Source organism: Coturnix japonica, chromosome 12 (assembly GCF_001577835.2).
Source record: "Coturnix japonica isolate 7356 chromosome 12, Coturnix japonica 2.1, whole genome shotgun sequence".
NCBI lineage: Eukaryota > Metazoa > Chordata > Aves > Galliformes > Phasianidae > Coturnix > Coturnix japonica.
This window is the reverse complement of record NC_029527.1, coordinates 9,002,265-9,021,097: the sequence shown is the minus strand read 5'-3', so window position 1 is coordinate 9,021,097 and position 18,833 is coordinate 9,002,265. Positions and strand designations below refer to the sequence as shown.

General features: G+C 67.6%; 7 protein-coding genes across 14 annotated transcripts; 2 read left to right on the top strand and 5 right to left on the bottom strand.

Annotated features, from left to right (window-relative positions):
- Nucleotides 1-135: 135 nt before the first annotated feature.
- Nucleotides 136-3,758, bottom strand: IL17RC (interleukin 17 receptor C). The gene is made up of 16 exons (XM_015874958.2): nucleotides 3,413-3,758; nucleotides 3,323-3,344; nucleotides 2,942-3,237; nucleotides 2,743-2,854; nucleotides 2,627-2,671; nucleotides 2,399-2,538; nucleotides 2,243-2,302; nucleotides 2,069-2,123; nucleotides 1,777-1,961; nucleotides 1,655-1,705; nucleotides 1,408-1,578; nucleotides 1,267-1,335; nucleotides 1,132-1,189; nucleotides 968-1,063; nucleotides 830-868; nucleotides 136-738 (listed from the first exon to the last, which is right to left on the bottom strand). Exons 1-16 carry the CDS (start codon nucleotides 3,539-3,541, stop codon nucleotides 155-157), a joined length of 2,112 nt encoding a protein of 703 aa, XP_015730444.1. The 5' UTR covers nucleotides 3,542-3,758; the 3' UTR covers nucleotides 136-154.
- Nucleotides 3,754-7,806, bottom strand: IL17RE (interleukin 17 receptor E). Of its 4 annotated transcripts, XM_015874954.2 has the most exons (16): nucleotides 7,490-7,806; nucleotides 7,384-7,399; nucleotides 6,992-7,147; nucleotides 6,774-6,871; nucleotides 6,581-6,704; nucleotides 6,374-6,513; nucleotides 6,231-6,299; nucleotides 6,067-6,133; nucleotides 5,812-5,993; nucleotides 5,675-5,722; nucleotides 5,561-5,606; nucleotides 5,334-5,482; nucleotides 5,194-5,262; nucleotides 5,046-5,097; nucleotides 4,872-4,973; nucleotides 3,754-4,699 (listed from the first exon to the last, which is right to left on the bottom strand). In XM_015874954.2, the coding sequence occupies exons 1-16, from the start codon at nucleotides 7,715-7,717 to the stop codon at nucleotides 4,071-4,073; spliced, it is 2,175 nt and encodes a 724-aa protein (XP_015730440.1). In that variant the 5' UTR covers nucleotides 7,718-7,806; the 3' UTR covers nucleotides 3,754-4,070. The 4 variants fall into 4 exon arrangements, with proteins under 4 accessions (XP_015730440.1, XP_015730439.1, XP_015730442.1 ...); XM_015874953.2 differs by having other exon boundaries at nucleotides 7,384-7,806; XM_015874956.2 differs by lacking the exon at nucleotides 6,992-7,147.
- On the bottom strand, nucleotides 7,783-8,930 carry JAGN1 (jagunal homolog 1). The gene is made up of 3 exons (XM_015874977.2): nucleotides 8,816-8,930; nucleotides 8,465-8,559; nucleotides 7,783-8,393 (listed from the first exon to the last, which is right to left on the bottom strand). Exons 2-3 carry the CDS (start codon nucleotides 8,551-8,553, stop codon nucleotides 7,931-7,933), a joined length of 552 nt encoding a protein of 183 aa, XP_015730463.1. The 5' UTR covers nucleotides 8,554-8,559; nucleotides 8,816-8,930; the 3' UTR covers nucleotides 7,783-7,930.
- RPUSD3 (RNA pseudouridine synthase D3) lies at nucleotides 8,559-10,492 on the top strand. The gene is made up of 9 exons (XM_015874973.2): nucleotides 8,559-8,933; nucleotides 9,095-9,162; nucleotides 9,241-9,285; nucleotides 9,349-9,445; nucleotides 9,515-9,622; nucleotides 9,688-9,772; nucleotides 9,846-9,972; nucleotides 10,082-10,224; nucleotides 10,294-10,492. Exons 1-9 carry the CDS (start codon nucleotides 8,644-8,646, stop codon nucleotides 10,471-10,473), a joined length of 1,143 nt encoding a protein of 380 aa, XP_015730459.2. The 5' UTR covers nucleotides 8,559-8,643; the 3' UTR covers nucleotides 10,474-10,492.
- A 237-nt stretch (nucleotides 10,493-10,729) lies between these two features.
- LOC107319800 (tubulin monoglycylase TTLL3) lies at nucleotides 10,730-14,213 on the bottom strand. Of its 5 annotated transcripts, none has more exons than XM_015874961.2 (12): nucleotides 14,171-14,213; nucleotides 13,763-13,924; nucleotides 13,589-13,659; nucleotides 13,215-13,487; nucleotides 12,970-13,098; nucleotides 12,785-12,899; nucleotides 12,588-12,695; nucleotides 12,355-12,514; nucleotides 12,142-12,290; nucleotides 11,839-12,073; nucleotides 11,172-11,607; nucleotides 10,730-11,092 (listed from the first exon to the last, which is right to left on the bottom strand). In XM_015874961.2, the coding sequence occupies exons 2-12, from the start codon at nucleotides 13,827-13,829 to the stop codon at nucleotides 10,742-10,744; spliced, it is 2,094 nt and encodes a 697-aa protein (XP_015730447.1). In that variant the 5' UTR covers nucleotides 13,830-13,924; nucleotides 14,171-14,213; the 3' UTR covers nucleotides 10,730-10,741. The 5 variants fall into 5 exon arrangements, with proteins under 5 accessions (XP_015730447.1, XP_032303092.1, XP_015730446.1 ...); XM_032447201.1 differs by having other exon boundaries at nucleotides 14,144-14,182; XM_015874960.2 differs by lacking the exon at nucleotides 14,171-14,213 and adding an exon at nucleotides 14,002-14,131.
- A 102-nt stretch (nucleotides 14,214-14,315) lies between these two features.
- Nucleotides 14,316-15,858, bottom strand: ARPC4 (actin related protein 2/3 complex subunit 4). The gene is made up of 6 exons (XM_015874972.2): nucleotides 15,723-15,858; nucleotides 15,477-15,595; nucleotides 15,213-15,324; nucleotides 15,044-15,139; nucleotides 14,763-14,933; nucleotides 14,316-14,531 (listed from the first exon to the last, which is right to left on the bottom strand). The coding sequence occupies exons 1-6, from the start codon at nucleotides 15,723-15,725 to the stop codon at nucleotides 14,526-14,528; spliced, it is 507 nt and encodes a 168-aa protein (XP_015730458.2). The 5' UTR covers nucleotides 15,726-15,858; the 3' UTR covers nucleotides 14,316-14,525.
- A 319-nt stretch (nucleotides 15,859-16,177) lies between these two features.
- On the top strand, nucleotides 16,178-18,782 carry TADA3 (transcriptional adaptor 3). Its single transcript, XM_015874967.2, has 8 exons — nucleotides 16,178-16,494; nucleotides 16,603-16,853; nucleotides 16,981-17,086; nucleotides 17,275-17,416; nucleotides 17,537-17,640; nucleotides 17,724-17,833; nucleotides 17,918-18,103; nucleotides 18,171-18,782. The coding sequence occupies exons 1-8, from the start codon at nucleotides 16,288-16,290 to the stop codon at nucleotides 18,361-18,363; spliced, it is 1,299 nt and encodes a 432-aa protein (XP_015730453.1). The 5' UTR covers nucleotides 16,178-16,287; the 3' UTR covers nucleotides 18,364-18,782.
- Nucleotides 18,783-18,833: the final 51 nt, after the last annotated feature.

Here is an 18,833-nt window from a genome sequence, read left to right as displayed (position 1 = left end):
GACTCAGCTCCCACCTCCCTCGTCCAATCGGCGACGCGCGACACGCCCCGCCCCTCCTCCCGCAGCCAATCCCCGCCGCCCTCCCGGAGCCGCCTTAAAGGCGCCGCCGCCCTTTTTTCACAGCCACACCGAAGCCTCGGGGCCGCATCGCTCTTTATTCCCCCAGCGCCCGGCGCAGCCTCTCGGCCACGGCGGCCCCGTGTCGCTCCAGCCGGCAGCGCCGCCGCCCCGACAGCGCCCGCAGGAAGCCCACGGCCTCGCCGGGCAGCAGGAAGGCCGGGGCTGCCCGCAGCACGTGGGGCACCGACAGCGCGGGGTCCAGGCGGGCCACCACGTAGCGCCCGGTGCCCGCAGACAGCGCCGGGACGGCACAGGACAGCGCGGCGGCGAACGCTTCGCACGGCTGCACCTCGTCGCCGGGATCGTGCGGGGAACCGGGGCAGCCGGGAGCGTCCCCAGCCGTCGGGGCAGCCCGGGCCGCATCCTCCCACCGCCGGGCTGCGGCCTCGGCCGCCGGGGACAGCAGCAGGACGATGGTATCCCCGCCCCGCAGCGCCCTGCGGTGCACGGCGTGCAGCCACGGCAGCGGCCCCCACGCCGCCACCCCGCTGCCACCGCCCGGCGCCGCCACCACCAACATCCCCATGGGGCGCAGCGCTGCCGCGATGGCACAGGCTGCACGCTCCGCCACCGGCTCCGCTGCGTGCAGGAGGAGCGAGCGGCGACCCCGCAGCGGGGCTGTGGGACAGCGTCAGGGGTGTCCTCCAAAAGCCTCGTGGGGGTGACCCCGTAAGGGACCCAGCCCCACAGAGTGATCCCCACTACTCACCATTACAGCCACAGCCAGCGCGCAGCGACTTGAGCCAACCTGCGGGGAGCAGTGATGGTGACACAGTGCTCAGCACACAGTGATGGTGACACAGTGCTCAGCACGCAGTTTGGCCACGTGCAGCCCCGCTGTGCTCACCCTTCACGTCGTCCTTCTTCAGCAGCAGCAGCAGCAGGATGCAGGCAGCACACAGCAGCACTCCCAGCCAGGCCAGCGCCCAGCGGGCACGTGTGTCTGTGGGGCACAGTGTCAGCAGCCGTCCCATGGCCCTGGCACCCACAGCATCCCTTCCTTCTACTCACATTTGTGCATGGGACAAGCCCACAGCGTGACCCCGCTGCCGTCTGCAGAACGCCAGAGCTGTGGGCACAAGGACACGTCACACACTGTCATGTTCCAGCCCATCTGTGCCCACCATACACTGCCCGTGCACTGACCTGCATACACTGGCCCGATGCCACGTCCTCCTGCAGCTGCTGCTCCAGCAGCCCCGGTTGGCCGGTCCCCTACAAGGGGTACAGCTGAACCAAAGGTTTGGTGGCAGTGCCCCCACCCACAGGGGCCAGAGGGACCCTTACCATGGCAGTGAAGCTGGAGAGCGGCGTGCAGTTGCCTCGCTGCAGGGCACAGAGTGATGCGTTCCCTCCAGGCTCCATCAGCAGGATGTCGTCTGCATAGCCAGGCAGCACTGCTGGCTGCTCACCGTCCCGCAGGCACTGTGTCAGCCAGACCTTCCCACTGCTCCTTGCCTGCAGGAGAGAATTAGTTGGAGAAGATGGACGTGGGGCAGCTGTGGGGCGGCCATGGGGCAGGGGTGCCTGCTACCTGCACACAGAGATTGTGGTGTGGCTGCAGCGCTTGGAACTCCTGTGGTCCCTGCAGGCAGAGAGCAGCCCATCAGTGCTGTGCATCCCTTCGGAGTGTCCTGGTCCCATGGGGATGCTCACCTGCCCGGTGACAGGCTGCTGCAGGCTGGGCAGGGCTTGGCACGGTGCAGTAGGTGCTGGTTTCCAGCAGGGCACCAGCTCAGCTGGGAGATCACAGGGTGCGGAGATGGAGCAGGTGAATGTCTGCCCCACATCGTGCAGCACCAGCTGGGTCTGCTCCCACAGTCGCTCCCACGCTGCTGCATCTGCATGGGGAGAGGGGTCTGTGTGGGGGCCACCAGGGGTCCTTATGCATCACGGTGTCCGCTCACATCCCAGTATCCCTATGGATGTTCCACCCCAGTATGGGTACCATGGGAGAAGGGGCACAGGGTGGCCCGCAGCGGGTCCTGGATCTCTGGCCAGACCTGGAGGTGGAGAAGAGAGAGCTGAAAAATGACTCAGGGCACCCACATTGTTCACACCCAGCTGGCCCCACTGGGACGGTGACACCTTCCAGCCCTGCAGCACCCAGCCCAGCTCCTACCTGCAGGCAGAGGCAGGGCAGCACCTCCTCCAGTGGCACGCTGTAGTTCATGGGCCCACTCTGTGACCAAGAGTGAGACGGGGGTCACCCCACAGCACAGCTCCGCACAGCAGGGTGCCCACAGCAGTGGTGGGACAGGAAGGGACGGGCACTCACCGCCGTCACTGCGCGTCCCGACCCGCCGGCGCCGTGGCTGTGGTTGTGGTAGAGCCGCAGGGTGTAGTTGAGCTCCGTCGTGGCCACCTGCACCTCCACCAGCACCGCCGTCAGCCCCGGGGACACCTGCAGCCTGGGCACTGCATGCGGGCGGCTCAGGTCCCTGCTCCAGGTACCCCAACGCCTCCCACCCCAAAGCACAGCCAGCACGGAGCTGCGGGCACCTACCTCGGCACTGCGGGATGGCGGCGCGTGCTGCGGGCCACGAGCAGTCTGTAGGGTGACAAATGGGGTCAGCGGGCGAGGAGGGCAGCACGGAGCTGCACGGCGGGGCCGGGGCTCACCTGGCAGCCGCTGCCTCTGGCTCAGCCGGCGGCGGCCGCGTGCGCTGCTGTAGGCGGTGACGTGCAGCTCGGAGCCCAGCGGGGCCTCGAAGCAGCGGAACCGCACGGAGCCCTGCGCAGGAAAACCACAGCGCCGTGACCGCACCCACGTGCCACGGCCCCGGCCCGCAGCCCGACAGCCCCCCGCAGACACACGTACCAGGCGCCGGCCGGGCGGGGCGGAGGAGGCGCGGACCTGCACGGCCACGCAGCGGGACGAGGCGAACCCGTGTCCGGAGAGCAGCAGCAGCGCGGAGCCGTCGCGCCGGGCCGAGGCCGCGGTCCCCGCGTCACCGTCGCCGCGCTCGGGCTCGAGGCCCAGGCGCAGCCGGGCCTGCAGACACGGCGAGCAGCCGCCCGGCCCCGCGCAGCGCAGCTCCGGCTCCAGCCGCAGCCCCAGCAGCTCCAGCCCCGGGCCCGGCGCCGCGGGCTCCATCCCGCACAGCACGTCGGAGTCTGGGGCGGGGGAGAACGGCCGGCGTCAGAGCCGCTCCCGTCCCGTCCGCCCGGCAGCGGGGGCAGAAGCACGGCGGGCACTTACCGAGCAGGCGGCAGGCGAGGCCCTGCGGGCGGGAGACGTGAGGACGAGGCCGGGCCCTGCGGCCCCGCTGCCCCCGGCACCTCGGCACACCTGCGAGCACAGTACGGTGTCACGGGGAGCCCCGCGCCCGCCCGCCGCCAGCAGCGCCAGCAGCACCGGCAGGAACACCGGGGCGCGCCCGGTGGGGCCGGGGCAGCGCATGGCCCCGGGGCACCGCATGGCCCCGGCCCCACGGCCCCGTTTCCAGCCCACGGGCCCCGCCGCCGCCACCGCCGCCGCCTCCCGCTTCCTGCTCCGCTCCCGGGTTCCCGGGACCGCCCCGGGGTGGGGCCTTGCCCCGCTCTGCCCCGCACCGATGTCGCAGGCCGAGCTCCCGCAGTGCCCTGGGGTGAGCGCAGCCCCAAAGCACCGGAGAAAGCGACACGGGGAGACGTTCACCCTGCCTTTATTCCATCCAAGCCAGGACCAGCCGTGAGCAGCCCGTCCGGGCCGTGCCCGACGTGACAGGAGCCGCCCGGCTGCCGCTCCCAGCCGCGTCCGCCCCGTTTAAGACCCGCCATCTCCTCCATAGCAGCACCGGGGCTGTGCCCGCACTGCAGCCCCAGGCCGGGCCAGCTCCGCTCCGTTCCTGCCTCCCAGCCCGGGTCTCTCCTGCAGCCGCTCGCTCGGCCCGGATCCATCCGGGGTCTCCGTCCTCAGTGCGGCCCCCGGCCCACGCTCTGCCCCAGCTCAGCCCCGCTGCGGCCGCTCAGGTACCGGCAGGCTGAAGCGGGCAGCCCGGGCTCCCCCCGGAGCCGCCCCCCGCCGCTCCCTTGCCGGCCTCGGCCTCCAGCAGCCGGAGCAGCAGCCCCTTGGCCCGGCCGCGGAGATGCCGGCGGGAGGGCGGGGGTCCGCCCCGCAGCGCCCCCAGCAGAGCGGGCAGCTCCTGGGGCAGGCGGTAGGTGGGCAGGGGCCGCAGGGGCCGCGGCACGTCGCGGGGGCTGCAGAGCCGGCTGAAATACACCAGCACCCAGCCCCGGCCGCGCCCCGCCGCCCCCAGCTCGCCCTGCAAGCACGCCATGGCCGCCCCGAACACATCGTGTGCGTCGCGGGGCTCCCCGCCGCCTTCACCCCCCCGCCACAAGTGGAAGAGCCGAGAGCTGCCCCGGCTCCAGAGCAGCAGCACGGTGCCCCGCTCGCGGCCCACGTGGCGGCGCTGAGCGTAGAGCCAAGGAAGGGCCCCCGAGCGCCCCACGCCGCCCGCTTCCCACAGGTCCAGGCGCACCTCACAGCCCAGACACACGCGGAGCAGCTCGGCCAGGGCGCACACCAGGGCCAGGTGCTCCTCCGAGTCGGGAGAGTACAGCAGCAGCACCGGGCGGCCACGAGCTGCAGCGCCTGCAGGGCAGAAGGGACAGCAATGACAGCAATGACGGCAATGACAGCAATGACGGCAATGACAGCCCTGCTCCGAGCAGCCCCTGTGGAACTGCAGCATCCCACCGCCCCTGGACCCTCCCCGTCCCTGTGGTCCCCCAGCCCTTGGGGTGCCCAAACTGCTGCCACTCACCACTGGGCATCCTCCAGGTGTTGCGGCAGTTGAGGAGCAGCACGGTCAGCACCAGCCCCAGCGCCAGAGCCAGCCCCAGCAGCCCGAAATGCCTGTGTGAGACTGGGAGAGGCACAGTGAGCAGACAGCCACGACACCCTGCCCCGTCTCCACCGGCCCTGGGGCTCCGCTCACCATCGGGGCAGAGCAGCTGCTTGCGGGCGAAGCGCACGTCTGAGCGCCAGACCTGGATAGGGAAGGAGATGGATTGGGGGGAGCAGGATTTAGGGTTGAGCCCCCCACCCTGATGTGGGCAGCGCATTGGGGCTGGGGGTCACCTTACCAACACGCAGCTGCCCAGGACCTGCACCGGCAGCAGCAGCGCCAGCTCCCCTGGGGCAGAGCTCTCCGGCTGCAAAGCACAAAGCAGGGTCAGCGTGGCACAGCTCGTCCCCCTGAGCTCCCCCGTCCTACATCACTCACCCGTGTGACGGTGTAGACCGGAGCCTCGGGCTCACAGCGCCCAGCCCGGCGCTGGCACAGCGCTGCGCTGAAGGACGCGGGGACATGGGAGGTGAGGTGCAGGCGGAGCTGCAGCCCCCGGGCACTCAGGGACACGTTCCAAGCGGTGTCTGGTGGAGAGAGAGCACACTGCGGCATGGCGGGGAGCCTCGGGGGGAAGGGACTGTGTCCCAAGCCCACGGGCTCACCTGTGCGGTGGGGACACTCCACGTGGCTGCTGTTCCCATAGGAGAACTGCGGAGATGACATGAGTCAGCTGTGCCGCCTGCCTGGCACCTGCTGGTGCCACCCCAGGGGCTTACCTTGAAGCAGAGCAGGGGGTGCACATCCACATTGTCCAGCGTGTATGCCTGGCAAGGGACAGAGAGTCACCATCTGTTCCCACTGAAGCACTGCGCCCTTGGACACCTTGGGGCCCAGTGCAGCCGTGTCCCCTCACCTGTTCCTCCTCGCTGGCTGTGGAGTTGGGGACATCGTGGCACGGAGCAGCTTCAGCTGCCACCTCCCTCCAGCACAGGGTGGCCCGGGGATGCAGGGGACAGCTGGCACTCAGCACCATGGCCATCTGGTCCTTGCTGCTGTAGTCGTGGAAGTGCACCGAGGACCAGAGCTCAGGGCCGTCTGTGGGGATGAGATCAGTAGGGTGGCAGTATGGACACGGTGTCCCCTCCATGGGGTCCCTTCAGGCACTCACAGGCGTCCGGCCGCTCACGGAAGGGGCAGCGCTTGGTGCGCAGGCTGTCATGGTGTGGATAGGAGGCCTGGGGAGCAGAGCACAGCACCGTGTGTCTGTGACACATCAGCCGTGTCCCATCGCTGTGCAGATGGATGCACACAGGGCTGCCATGGGGAACGCACCTCAACACAAAGGCAGGGCACCAGGAACTCATACGGCAGCGAGACGTGGTGGCCGCCCGGCACCAGGAGCTGCAGGCACAGAGGGGATGTGAGCACGCTGGGAGTGCAGGGACCCCCGGGGACCACATACCACTGGCTGTTACCTGGCGGTGGAAGGGCTGTGGCAGCTCCTCACACTCCAGGGCCAGCTGGTGGCACAGCCGCACCAGCAGCGCAGGGCCTTGGGGCACGGCCACCTCGATGGCCCGTGCTTCAGGGAGCCACGTGTGGGTGAAGACGGGCCCTGGGCAGCACAGGGAGGGTCAGCCGGTGCCAAACCTTACGAGCACCCCACTCCCTTCCAGCCTTACCCTGCAGCTCGATGGCAACCACGTGGCTGCGGCTGATGGCCAGGCCTCGGTCAGGGATTGTTCGCAGGGTGACCAGCACCCGCCGCCCGCTGTCCGCAGGGAAGCAGTCGAACTGAACCTGCCACTGTGCGGAGCAGGGGGTGAGCGCGGCCCCTCCGCCCACCCCCAGCCCCGCCGCACGCCCTGCACTCACCGGCACGTTGCCCGGTGCCCGGTGCCGCCGCCACACCTGCAGCCAGCCGGCCCGGTTGGAGCCCGGCTCCAGGAAGTCGAGCTGCAGCCCGCGGATACCTGCGGGACAACGGCGATCGCTGACACGGGTGGGACGATCCCGCGGCCGGGGTTGGGGTTATCCCTCCCAGGGTTCCCCCAGCGGGACAAGGCGGGGCCCATCCCGTACACAGCCCGTACCTGCGGCCGGGACGGCCATGCGCACCCGTAGGCAGGGCTGGCAGGGCAGCGAGGGCTGGCACAGCCGCACCGTGCTCAGTAACAGGGCGGGAGGGGTCAGCGGGGGCCCGGCGGGGGCTGCCCGGCGGCAGCGGGGCCGGGTCTGAGCGCTGTCGGCTGCCGGGAGAGGAGAGGAGCCGTGCACGGGGCCAGCCTTCGCACCGGGACGGTCCACGCGGGGGGATCCCCGAGCACCGGAATCACCCGGAGATGGGGATCCCCACGCACAGGGATCCCCTGACAAAGGGGAACCCCGCGCACCGGGAACCGCCCCGCCCCGCTCCATGTCTGGCTCCGATCCCGACCCCACCGGGAGCCGCCGCCGGAGCCCACCCCGCCGCCGCCCCACTCACCGTTGGCCCGGCAGTCCTGCAAGCAAAGAGACGGGATCAGCGCGGCCCCGCCCGCCTGCCCCGCTCCCCGCTCCCTTCTCCCCGTTCCCACCGCCCCGGCGCTCACGAAGTTGGCGGAAACCCGCGGGCGGGGCACGGCGGGACGGGCGGGCGGCGGCAGCAGCAACAACACGGCGACAACGAGAGCGACGGGGCGCAGCGGGGAGCCCATGGCCGGCAGCACCGGGCAGCCCACGGCCGGCAGCACCGGGCAGCCCACGGCCGGCAGCTCCGCGGCCCAGCTCCGCTCCCACCGCCGGTGTCGGCTCCCCGCCCCGGGCCGGCCCCGCCGCATTCCTCCGGCAGCACGTGCGGCCCCGCCCGCGACCTGATTGCGGCGGCGCAGACACGAGTGGGAAAGCACGGGAGGGGCTTTATTTCCGTACGGTCACACGCCATCCCGGCTCGGCCCCGGGGACCCGCACACACCCGCAGCGCCGCCCCGCAGCGCCGCCGGTGCGTCCCGACCGCTCCACGCGCGGCACGCGGAGCCTCGGCCCGACCCCCCTCATTTCTTCTTCTTCTCCTGCGTGCTGGTGAACCACGAGTCCAGCAGCTTCTTGCTGTAGTACAGCTGCCAGCCGTGCACCTGGGCGGCCACCACCACCACCAGGTACATGACGGACACGGCGGAGAAGCCGAAGATGAAGCGGTACGCCTTGCCGTGCCGGTACAGCTGCTGCGCCATAGGGAACATCTCCATGGCCCCGTAGATGAGCGGAGCCACCGAGAACAGCCCGGCGCTGATCATGGCCAGCACCAGGTAACTGATGTTGTTGCGGGGGAAGGAGAGCAGGCCCAGCAGCGAGGGCAGGATGCTGAGCAGGTACGGGTACTGCCACTGGTACGGCATGGCCACGCGGTCGTGGGGCAGCAGCTTCAGGTGCCCGACACACATCTGAGCCAGCAGCAGCAGCCACAGCCCCACGTGCACGTAGGTCAGCTTCTTGAGCTCCGACTTCAGGGACACGCTGCGGGGACACGGCACGGTCACGGCACGGCCCGGCCCCGGCCGTGATGGAGGGGCGGCTCCTGAACCCACCTCATCTGGTAGTGCGGCGCCACGCGCTCCCGGTGCCGGTAGTCGCTGCCATCAGTGCCGGCAGCGCGGGGCCCAGCTCGAGACGCCATGGCTGCCTGCAGGGACACAGAGCCCCGCACACAGACCCCTATGGCCGCCGGACCGTGACCGCCCGCCCCGTCCGGCCGCAGTGACGCCGTATGCCGCTGTACCCCCGGTACCCCCGGTATCCCGGTACCCCCGGTATCCCAATACTCCCGGTACCCCCGATACCCCCGGTATCCCGATACTCCCGATACCCCCGGTACTCCCGGTACCCCCGGTATCCCGATACCCCCGGTACCCCCGGCCCAACACCGCAGCCCCGCTCACCGGGCCGTGACGCTGTACCCGCACTTCCTGCGGTGCCGCGCAGGCGCAGTGGGTTCATGGCGGGTCGCGGTGCCGCTCGCGTGGCGGCGCGCGTGGGGCAGGGGGCGAATAGTGCGGGGTGAGAGCGGGGTGTCGGTGTGTGTGCGGGGCTGACACTGCGGGACACGAGGGCTGCGGGGATGGAGCCGCACGGGGGGCGTGGGCTGCGTGGGGCCGGTCTGGGGACACGGGGCACGCGTGGGGACAGGGAGCGTGTGTCCCATGTCGCTGTTCCCGCAGGAAGGGCCGGCAGCTGGGACCTGAGGCTGCGCTGCGGCTGCTGGAGGCCTCGGTGGTGCACCGGGAAGGTACGGGAGGAGAGAGGGGCCGGACACGGGTGGGTGTGGGGTGATCAGAGTGGGACCGACCGTTCTGCTGCCCCGCAGGAGCGCTGCTGGCCCTGAGCAAACCCACTGCGCTGCCCGTGCTGGGTGAGTAACGGGGGGGATGCGGCCGGGGGGCGGCGGGGCCGGTGCTGACCCCCCACCCCACAGGGCGCTCCGGGGAGCTGAGCCTGACCGCGCTGCTGCCCGCACTGCGCCGCCGGCTGGGGCTGCCCGCAGAGCTGCACGTGGTGAAGGCACCCGCCAGGTACGGAGCTGGGTCTGGGGTCTGGGGTGGGGGGGTCACAGAGGGGCTCAGAGCTGCCGTGCCCCATAGGGAATGCTCCGGCCTCGTGCTGCTGTCCGCCTGTCACCGTGTCACTGAGCAGCTGCAGCGCTCCTTCTCTGCCGCCCGGCGCAGGGGGCACTTCCCGGCCACCTACAGGTGAGTGACCCCCCGCTGCCTCCCCCCCATAAATGTGAGGCTCTCCCCTCATTGCATCCCTTCAGCGCTGTCACTGTGGGGATCCCGGCGGAGGCAGAGGGTGAGATCCACGCGGGGCTGTGCTGGCAGCAGAAAGGGGACACAGCTGTGGTAAGGGGCACACGGGGGGGTATGGGAGGAGTGGGGGCAGCGGGTGGTGCTGAAGCCGTGCCCCATCCCGCAGGTGGTGGCAGTGCCATCCCCAGGACGCCGCAGTTTGGCCCGTGGGGAGGTGAAGAGCACCCGGACCCGCTACCGGCTGCTGGGGGCAGCGGGGGGCTGCGCTTTGCTCCAGCTGCAGCCTCGCACCGGTGAGTGCCCCCCCTGCACTGCCCCACTAACACCACCCCACAGTGCCACCGACCCCACGGTGCCACCGACCCCACGGTGCCACCGACCCCGTGTCCTCCCTCCCCACAGCTTTCCCTGAGCAGCTCCAGGTGCACCTGACATTGCTGCTGTGCCCGGCGCTGGGTGACCACAGACACGCATCCCGCGTGGGCAAAGTGCTGGGGGAACCTTTCCTGCTGCCTCCCCAGGAGACCCCTACGCCCCACACACAGGTAAGCAGTGTGATGGAGGGGGACTGCTGCCCTGTGCTGAACCTCCCTATGAAATAATTATCCCCACAGGTGCTGGACGCAGAGCTCATGTCCCGGCTGCAGCTGTCCCCACACCAGCGCCTGCCCCTGCACCTCCACCTGCAGCAGCTGGTGCTGCCCCACACAGTGCTGTGTGCTCCCCCCCCTCCCCATTTCCTGCGCACCCTGCGCCTGCTGGGGCTGCCCTCCCCGCCTCTCCCTGTCCATTAAATCTCAGTGTCCCAACAAACAGCATTTCTCTGTCCCGTTTGTACTCCCCGCATCTTTCCTGTGCAGCCTGCCCAGGGGGCTGAGTCAGCACTGGTAACCACAGCCCCCCTCCCTCCCTACGACCCAGTTCCCATCTGGGGCGGATGCTGGGGGAGTCTCTGGCGGCCTCAGTTCCTGCCAACGTCCCTATCGCTTCAAGCCGGGGGGGTTGATAACGTGTCCCTCCCACACCATCCCCAGTATGAAGGCACACGGCTCCCACTCAGATTTATTTCTGCCGAGAGAGGTGGGGGCATACCGGGCTGTCACCACTCCTCTTTGCCCCCTCCTGAGCCCTGCATCCCTTTTCTTTGCCATGGGGCCAAGTGCTCCGCAGCAGGGGCAGGGGGTCGAGGGGGGGAAGAGTTCCGTGATAGACTTTGATGGGCAAACGGGGACGGTCCCTGAGCTCTCTGAGCCGGGGCAGAAGCCCTGGGGGCTTCCTGGGTTGCGTCCCCACAACACCTGGGGGAGCTTCCCCTGCTGCAGCCAGGGAGCGGGGAGCGCGGCGTGGTCTGTGCAGGGAGCAGCCTTCCACCTCCAGCTTCAGCCCGATGTAGTGCACGGTGGGCACAGCTGCCTGTAGGGGGGCGTGTGGGGAGCACAGGGCTGTAAACCCTTCCCCACAGCCCCCAACCCCCCTCTGCTCCCCGCCTCACCTGCCTGTAGATGAGCTCAAAGGCTCCCGTGGAGCACTCGGGGTTGTCCCGGCGGTCGATGACAACTTTCAGCGTGTCACGCTGCACCGCAGCACACAGCTGGCTCGTCACCGCCGTGTGGCCCGCCATGGTGGGGCTGGCATTGATCTCCAGCAGCCAGGGTTGGAAATCCTCGCCAAAAATGAAGTCGGCCCCATAGAGCTCAAAGCTGCCCTTACGGCCCCGCACCAAACCCTGCGAGCACCGCACCGCCCGCACCACCGCCGCCTTCATGCCTGGCACCATCACCTCCGCCCAGACGCCAGCTTGGCCCTGCTGTGCCAGGTAGTCCTGCAGCTGGTGGCACGACCACGTGTTGTCTGCCGGCAGCTGCGGGTGTCGGGATAACCCCGGGCGGCAGTGCCGCTGCACGGATTGGTTGCAGAGATGGCCGGCCCTGGCAGGGGAGAGAAAGCAGCCTTAGGTTGGGAACCAGGACTCATCTGGTTGCAGAATGAGGCACCAGCACAGGCTGCCTGGGGCTGGTGGGTCATCATCCATGGAGGTGGATCACATGCGTGTATGTGGCACTGAGGGACGTGGCTGTGGGCACAGCATTGGGAATTTAGCTCTGTGATAGAGCGGGGGCAGGGAGGGATGGACATACAGAGCACGGAGCTGCACTCACGCATCCAGGCGGCGCAGGGAGAAGGGCTGCGAGCAGAAGCGCAGGTAGCACTCGCGGTAGAACCAGATGGTCAGCGGGTTCCAGTCCGTCACCAGGAACCACTGCCGCACGTCGAACTTGGTACCGAAGATGAGCAGCGGCCGCTCCACGTATTTCTGCACCACCCAGCGGCCCTCCCGCACGGCACAGCCCGCCAGCTGCAGCAGCTGGTTCAGCCGCGCCGCGCACACGATGCCTGTGGATATGGCAGCATGTGGGGACCCCATGGCACATGGGGGACATTCGCACCACCCCCAGTCCTACCTCTGCCCCGGGATGCAGCGCCGGGTTTGAGGATCCAGACGTTGTGCTCGCCCTCCATGTGCAGCTGGGGCAGCTGCTCTGCCAGGCCCTGCAGCAGGCTGCGGACCTGCTCCCGCTGTGCCATGCTCAGCTGCAGCTCGGCCCCCTCGCTGCAATATTGGGGGGTCAGACACTGTCTTTCCACCATCCCCCCACCCCGTTGCCGGCACTCACTGCACCACGCGGTAATAGCCCTGCAGGAAGCTGGCCCAGGTGGGGCTGTGGGGCTGCGTGTCCACATCGATGTCCTGGTGGGTCAAGATGTCCAGGTGCCCCCCGCATACCCGCAGCGCCTCCTCCACCAGCTGTGCGGGCAGCAGGGGGGGCGGCCCCACTGCCAGGGGGGTGGCACGGGGTGAGGGATGGAGCACTGCGCCAAGCTGGGGGTGGGGGGCTCAGCACCTCACCTGGAGCATTACTGGGTTTTGGGGGTGGGTCCAGCGCCGTGTGCTCACCCTCAGCCCTTTCCAGGGCCACCTTGAGCAGGCTGCGTGCGGCAGTGAGGCAGAAATCCTCTGCAGTAAGACAGGAGGCATTGCCCAGCCCAAAGCCATGCTGGGGATGTGGGAACCACAACCCCATACTGCACTGACCCCCAGCTCACCGATGAAGGCCTGACGCTCTTCCATGGCACCCAGCCGGTAGCAGCGAGGGAAGAAGGTATCGGGGTCGGCTTGGTCAAACCAGGGCAAGCTGCGTAGGGTGAGGCACAGCCCCTCCTGTGTGGAGAACAGTGGCAGTCCCGGCATGCACCCTGTGCCCCCCCAGGGAAGGTCCCCGTGCCCCCACCTTGGTGGTGAGGCTGCCCCCTTGGGCATAGTGGTTCACCATCTGGTCTGGCTGCAGGACGTATCTCTCTGCAACATTGCAGCGGCTGCTCCAGATGAAGTAGGGCACCTGGTCCTTCACCATGCGGGACTGGTGGGGGCGAGGGGCTGAATGAGGTGGGATCCTCCCCTGCCCCACGTCCTCACCCCCACCCCACTGAGGGGTCCTCCTGCATCATGTTGATGGGCTGCAGCCCTCCTTGCTACCATGAGGTCATGGATTGCGTCAGGGTTGTCCTTGTCCTTGTCCATCTGCTCTTCCTCCTCCTCCTCCTCCTCCTCTTTGTTGGGCGGCCACATGGAGCACAGGGACTCCAGGGGCAGCTGCACCCTGTGCTGTGTTGGGCTGTGCTGTGCTCTGCCACCACCTGCCTCCTGCTGCCTCGCCCTGCGTGGTGACTTCCTCTCCACCCAGCCCCGTGCACGCAGCAGGCTGCGCATCACAGGGTAGCGGCCCTGCACCGTGAAGATCTTCTTCTCCTGGGTGGGGAGATGCCATGGCTAAGCTGCCCACCCCGGGGGGCTCAGCCCTTATGCCAAGTGAAAATGGGTGACAGCCTGGGGCAGGAGCAGGCCCTCACCTTGATAGCCTTCTCCACCTGCATCTTGGCCAGCTTCAGCTTCTCTGGGCAGAGCCAGGGGCGGCTGCAGTCTGCAAGAATCCAGAGAGCCGTGGGACAGCCCCAGCTGAGCCCCATCGGGACACGTATACCCTCATGTTCCTTGTCTCCGAGGGGCAGGGAGCAGGCACCCACCTGCCCACACACGCTGCACCTTGCTGGGTGCCCCTCCTGCAGCATTTGCCTCCTTCTCAATGCTCATGTTGGCACCGCAGCCTCACAGCGTGCCCACCAGGAACTCCCCTCACTGGGCTGTGCCCACGGCCCTGCTCTCGAGTGGGTGAGGTGTGGGGCAGCCTGGGGGTGAGGGAGGCTGCTAGCAGCTCAGCCCCACTCCATGCAGTACAGGGGATCCCATTGAGCTGCATCCTCACCCAATGGGAGATGCGGGGGGGTTCCAGCAGCCCTAAGCCCTGCCCCCTCTCCTATGGCTCCACACCAGCTGGTTCCCCATCATCTGTCACCCCAAACCCTTCCCCCAGGCCGCTCTGTAACCCCATCCTCCCCCGCACCCACCCGAGCCACTCCCACTCCTTCCAGTACCGGCGGGGCTGCCCCCGCTGTTTACTGTTGTCATGGTGCTGCTCCGGGCCCCGCCCCCCCCTGCCCCATAGCCCCGCCCCCGAGCATTCCCTCCATTCTCTCCCCCTTTCCTCCCCCCACAGCAACGCAGCGAGGAGCCGGGGCGTACAGCAAGTAACTCTTTATAAAACACAATGCGACAGGACAGGGAGCGGGGCCGCCCAGCCCCACACACGCACAAGCCCGGTCCGCCCCCGCCCCGGCCAGCGAGGAGACGGGATCGCAGCCAGGGGCTCAGCTTCCCTCCTCCATAGCACGAGAACCCCGGCATGCGGCTCTGCACAGGCACCGGGAAGCCACGGAGTCACGGCACAGCCTAGAACTGCAAGGCAAGACAGAGGGGAGGAGCCCATCAGCACTGGGATGTCCTACATCCCCCAGCTGTGCCCACCCTCAGCCCACTTAGAGGACCTCAACCCCAGTGGAAACATGAGCACCAATTACAGCCAACCCAGGATGGGCACAAACTGCACCAAAGCAGCCCCCAGCAGTGGGTTGTGCCTATGAGAGCTGTGCCCCACTGCTGGGAGCAGGAGCATCCCCGGAGCCTTACGTTCTTGAGGAATTCCTCTGCCACAATGCGGGCCCTGGCATTGACAGACAGCTTCATCTCGCTGATCTCCTTGTCGATCTCCTCCATGAAATGGATCACGAAATCCACGAGCTTGTGCTTGTACATCTGCTCCGTGTGGAAGTTGGTGATGAGGAAGCTGATGTCGTAGCCCTGAGGAAGAGAGGAGCAGTGTAAGAGCTATGGGTGTGCAGCACAGTGGGAGTGCAGCACAGTGATGGTGCAGTCCAGATCTGCGCTGTGGGTCCCTGGGACTCCCTCACCTCTACGGGCTTCCTGCGTAGGATGAAGAAGTTCTCAGCCCTCATCATCATGAAGCGCATGAACTTATGGCACAGGATCTTCTCGATCTCATCGGCCTGCAGACACAAAAGGGAAACGAGGTTCCTCACACTCTCACAAGCTCCCAGCCCCCATCCAGCCCATCCCCACCTGTTTGACAGCGATGCTGACGCGCACGGAGTTGATGGAGCCCTCGATCAGCACCTTCTCCTTCTCGTTCCTGCTGATGATCACGGGCTGCAGCAGCAGCTCCTTGCTGCTCCTGGGGGAGCAAAGGAAGGTCAGCATGGAACCGCTCGGTGCCTGCAGGCACAGTGCGGGCAGTGTCCGTGTGTCCGTGTGTCTATCCCCATTGACACACAGTGCGGGCAGTGTCCGTGTCCATCCCCATTGACACACATTACAGCCCCGTACCTGACCTCCACCTCGGGCTTGTTGTGCCGTTCCACCACCTGCGACGAGAAGTTCTCGAGGCACAGCGCGGCCTGCAGCGTGGCGCGCACCGCGTTCAGGTACGGGCGGAGCGTGGCGGTCTGAGGGGCACGGCACAGTCACGGACCGGGACCGGGCCCACCCCAGCCCCGTCCCCCCCTATCCCCGTACCCACATCCACCCCCATCCCCCGCCCCGTTCTCCCGCCCCGTTCCCTCCCGCTCCCACCATGGTGTCGGCTCCGGTCCGGTCCGTGGAAGCGGAACCGGAAGTGGCCGGCTGTCTCTTCCTGGATGCTCGGGAGGGCCCAACCCGCAGCTGTGTGGGGGCGCTCTGTTCTCTCTCCGTTCCCGTTCCGTTCCCCGTTCCGTCCCGTCCCCCCACACCGTGTATATGTATATATGTGTATATATGTGTATCTGTGTGTATATCCGGCCGGTCACGGGGCGCGGCTGCAGCGCCTGGAGGCGGCGGCGAAACCCCGCGAGATTCGACCCCCCCCGCGATCCCGCCGCTCTTGGTACGCTCCGTACGGCGCTTCCATATTAGGAAAGGAAGAAGGAGAGACGAGCGAACCAATCGGCTGCGTGCACCGGGCGGGGCCGAGCCAATGGGGAGAGAGGGGCGGGGCGAAGCGGCGGGGGCCGGAAGTAGCCGAGCGGCCCAATGTAAACCCGGCCCCCCCCGGCCCTGCCCCCTGCCCGCCCCCCGCCGGGACCCGCCGAGCTCCGGGCGGCACCGAGAGACCGGACAACAGGCTTCTATCGCCGCCCGGTTCCGACCCGGTGCCGCCATGAGCGAGCTGAAGGACTGCCCGCTGCAGTTCCACGACTTCAAGTCTGTGGACCACGTGAAGGTGTGCCCGCGGTACACGGCCGTGCTGGCCCGGTCCGAGGACGATGGTATCGGGATCGAGGAGCTGGACACGCTGCAGCTCGAGCTGGAGACGCTGCTGTCCTCAGCCAGCCGCAGACTGCGGGTACTGGAGGCAGAGACACAGGTGTGGGATGTGGAACATGGAACGTGTAACGTGTAACGTGTCCGTGTTGTGACCCCCCACCCCATCACCGCCCCACACACGACCCTACACGTTATTCCTCTATTCCAGATCCTGACGGACTGGCAGGACAAAAAGGGCGACCGGCGCTTCCTGAAGCTGAGCAAGGAACACGACGTGGGCACCTCCGTCAAACACGGCAAGCCCAAGAAGCAGAAGCTGGAGGGTAAAGGGGGGCACGGGACGGGGCCTGGGCCCGGCAGGCCTAAGTCTAAAAACCTGCAGCCCAAGATCCAGGAGTACGAGTTCCAGGATGACCCCATCGATGTGCCGAGGATCCCTAAAAACGATGCTCCGAACAGGTGAATGGGGAGATGGGGGTGTTGGGGTTGGATGTTTCCTTCCTTGTAGTGCAGGAGATCACGAGCTGCTCTCAAAGTGTCCATCACAGCTCCCCATCACCATCATTCCTCTGCTCTGGCCTCGCAGGTTCTGGGCATCAGTGGAGCCGTACTGCGCCGATCTCACCAATGAGGAGGTCAGGGTCCTGGAGGAGCTGCTCAAACCGCCAGAGGACGAGGCTGAGCACTACAAGGTGACAAGCTGCAGAGCCCCCAGCCCATGCTCTCTCACCCCATACTCTGCCCTGCACTGTCCATCCCTGGGCAGGCTAAGAACTCACACCCCACTGTGAACATTGTGCGTGTCCTCTGGGGTGGTGCTGACCCACGGGCTCCTCAGCACAACCCCAGCCCTGTGCTGATGGCCCATCCTGTGCTGCAGATCCCACCGCTGGGGAAGCACTACTCACAGCGCTGGGCTCAGGAGGACCTGCTGGAGGAGCAGAAGGATGGAGCCCGGGCAGCGGCTGCGGCTGACAAAAAGAAGGGTGTTCTGGGACCACTGACCGAGCTGGACACCAAAGGTGCTGTCCCATCCCCTATCTGTGATGGACTGCACTGAAGCTGTGTGGTGAGACCAGGGGGCTGGCATCCAGCTCCCACAGAACCGGGGCTGCTCACAACTGTCTCCTGCATCCCCTCAGATGTCGACGCCTTGCTGAAGAAGTCAGAGGCCCAGCACGAGCAGCCTGAGGATGGATGTCCCTTTGGACCCCTGACACAGCGTCTCCTGCAGGCCCTGGTGGAGGTGAGGGAGCTCAGGTCTGTGCAGTGGCCCTGCGAGGTGCTGCCAGGGCGAGGTGAACCTTTCCCATGTGCTCTGCTTGCCAGGAAAACATCATCTCCCCTGTGGAAGACTCGCCCATCCCCGACATCGCTGGCAAGGACTCAGGAGCCGATGGCGCTGGCACTTCTCCACGCAGCCAGAACAAGCCCTTCAGGTGAGCTGCTGCAGTGCTGCCTGCTGCTTTCCCTGTGCAAATCGGGGCAGAACGCTTAGGAAGCATCCGCTTTACTCTTCACAGCGTGCCCCACACCAAGTCGCTGGAGGGGCGGATCAAGGAGGAGCTGGTGGCTCAGGGCCTGCTGGAGTCTGAGGACCGTCCCGCCGAGGACTCGGAGGATGAGGTCCTGGCTGAGCTGCGCAAGAGGCAGGCGGAGCTGAAGGCGCTCAGCGCCCACAACCGCGCCAAGAAGCACGAGCTGCTGCGGTGAGTGCGGGCAGGGCATGGGGCCGGCTGAGCACCAGCAGCATCCACTGATGTTCTGTGTCCCCAGGTTGGCCAAGGAGGAGCTGCACCGGCAGGAGCTGCGGCAGCGCGTCCGCATGGCCGACAACGAGGTGATGGACGCCTTCCGTAAGATCATGGCGGCCAGGCAGAAGAAGCGCACCCCCACCAAGAAGGAGAAGGACCAGGCGTGGAAGACGCTGAAGGAGCGTGAGAGCATCCTCAAGCTGCTGGATGGGTAGCGGGGGGACAGGACTGGGCTGCACAACGCTGCCATCATCCCTTTATTTCACGGACTGGAGGCGCTGTGAGCACAGGAGCTTCCCGGCTGTACCTGTGCTCTGCCTGGATCGCTGCGGGTCGGGACGGGGTGCACGGGGCTGGGTCCTGCTCCTGGCCCAACCCGCAGCCACCGAACCGCAGGGACTGGGCGAGAGCATCCCTGGAGCAGCCATAGCCGCCCTCTGGTTTCCGCTGCCGCGGTTATTCTGGGCAATGGAGCTGTGCCAGGACACGGCTGGGAGCCGGGCCGGGCCTCGTTAGCGCCGGGAACAGCCGGGGACAGCGGCGGGGAGCGGGACGGGGCTGTACCGTGTGTTGTGCGGTGAGGGCAATAAAGGAGCATTGGCACTGCCGGTGTGCCGTGCGGTGCTGGGGGCTGCGGGGTTGTGCTGGTGTCGGTACCGTCCCATGTCTCCATTCCCGCCCCTCG

What these genes read in the sequence shown, in the direction of transcription:
- IL17RE (XM_015874953.2), bottom strand. Translation starts at nt 7,717, where the DNA reads ATGCGGCGGGGCCGGCCCGGGGCGGGGAGCCGACACCGGCGGTGGGAG. An exon ending in CACAGCCCTTCCACCGCCAG is followed by an intron (nt 6,300 to 6,373) that starts GTAACAGCCAGT and finishes CTGTGCCTGCAG; the next exon opens with CTCCTGGTGCCGGGCGGCCA. An exon ending in CACCTGGAGGATGCCCAGTG is followed by an intron (nt 4,700 to 4,871) that starts GTGAGTGGCAGC and finishes TCTGCCCTGCAG; the next exon opens with GCGCTGCAGCTCGTGGCCGC.
- IL17RC (XM_015874958.2), bottom strand. Translation starts at nt 3,541, where the DNA reads ATGCGGTGCCCCGGGGCCATGCGCTGCCCCGGCCCCACCGGGCGCGCC. An exon ending in CCTCGCCTGCCGCCTGCTCG is followed by an intron (nt 3,238 to 3,322) that starts GTAAGTGCCCGC and finishes CCCCCGCCCCAG; the next exon opens with ACTCCGACGTGCTGTGCGGG. An exon ending in CCAGAGGCAGCGGCTGCCAG is followed by an intron (nt 2,672 to 2,742) that starts GTGAGCCCCGGC and finishes GTCACCCTACAG; the next exon opens with ACTGCTCGTGGCCCGCAGCA.
- JAGN1 (XM_015874977.2), bottom strand. Translation starts at nt 8,553, where the DNA reads ATGGCGTCTCGAGCTGGGCCCCGCGCTGCCGGCACTGATGGCAGCGAC. An exon ending in GCGCCGCACTACCAGATGAG is followed by an intron (nt 8,394 to 8,464) that starts GTGGGTTCAGGA and finishes GTGTCCCCGCAG; the next exon opens with CGTGTCCCTGAAGTCGGAGC.
- LOC107319800 (XM_015874961.2), bottom strand. Translation starts at nt 13,829, where the DNA reads ATGAGCATTGAGAAGGAGGCAAATGCTGCAGGAGGGGCACCCAGCAAG. An exon ending in ACGCAATCCATGACCTCATG is followed by an intron (nt 13,099 to 13,214) that starts GTAGCAAGGAGG and finishes CGCCCCCACCAG; the next exon opens with TCCCGCATGGTGAAGGACCA. An exon ending in CGCTGCATCCCGGGGCAGAG is followed by an intron (nt 12,074 to 12,141) that starts GTAGGACTGGGG and finishes CCATATCCACAG; the next exon opens with GCATCGTGTGCGCGGCGCGG.
- ARPC4 (XM_015874972.2), bottom strand. An exon ending in TCAGCATCGCTGTCAAACAG is followed by an intron (nt 15,140 to 15,212) that starts GTGGGGATGGGC and finishes TTGTGTCTGCAG; the next exon opens with GCCGATGAGATCGAGAAGAT. An exon ending in TACGCAGGAAGCCCGTAGAG is followed by an intron (nt 14,934 to 15,043) that starts GTGAGGGAGTCC and finishes TCTCTTCCTCAG; the next exon opens with GGCTACGACATCAGCTTCCT.
- TADA3 (XM_015874967.2), top strand. Translation starts at nt 16,288, where the DNA reads ATGAGCGAGCTGAAGGACTGCCCGCTGCAGTTCCACGACTTCAAGTCT. An exon ending in ACGAGGCTGAGCACTACAAG is followed by an intron (nt 17,087 to 17,274) that starts GTGACAAGCTGC and finishes CCTGTGCTGCAG; the next exon opens with ATCCCACCGCTGGGGAAGCA. An exon ending in GACCGAGCTGGACACCAAAG is followed by an intron (nt 17,417 to 17,536) that starts GTGCTGTCCCAT and finishes GCATCCCCTCAG; the next exon opens with ATGTCGACGCCTTGCTGAAG.
- RPUSD3 (XM_015874973.2), top strand. Translation starts at nt 8,644, where the DNA reads ATGCCGCTGTACCCCCGGTACCCCCGGTATCCCGGTACCCCCGGTATC. An exon ending in CTCGGTGGTGCACCGGGAAG is followed by an intron (nt 9,163 to 9,240) that starts GTACGGGAGGAG and finishes GCTGCCCCGCAG; the next exon opens with GAGCGCTGCTGGCCCTGAGC. An exon ending in AGAAAGGGGACACAGCTGTG is followed by an intron (nt 9,773 to 9,845) that starts GTAAGGGGCACA and finishes CCCATCCCGCAG; the next exon opens with GTGGTGGCAGTGCCATCCCC.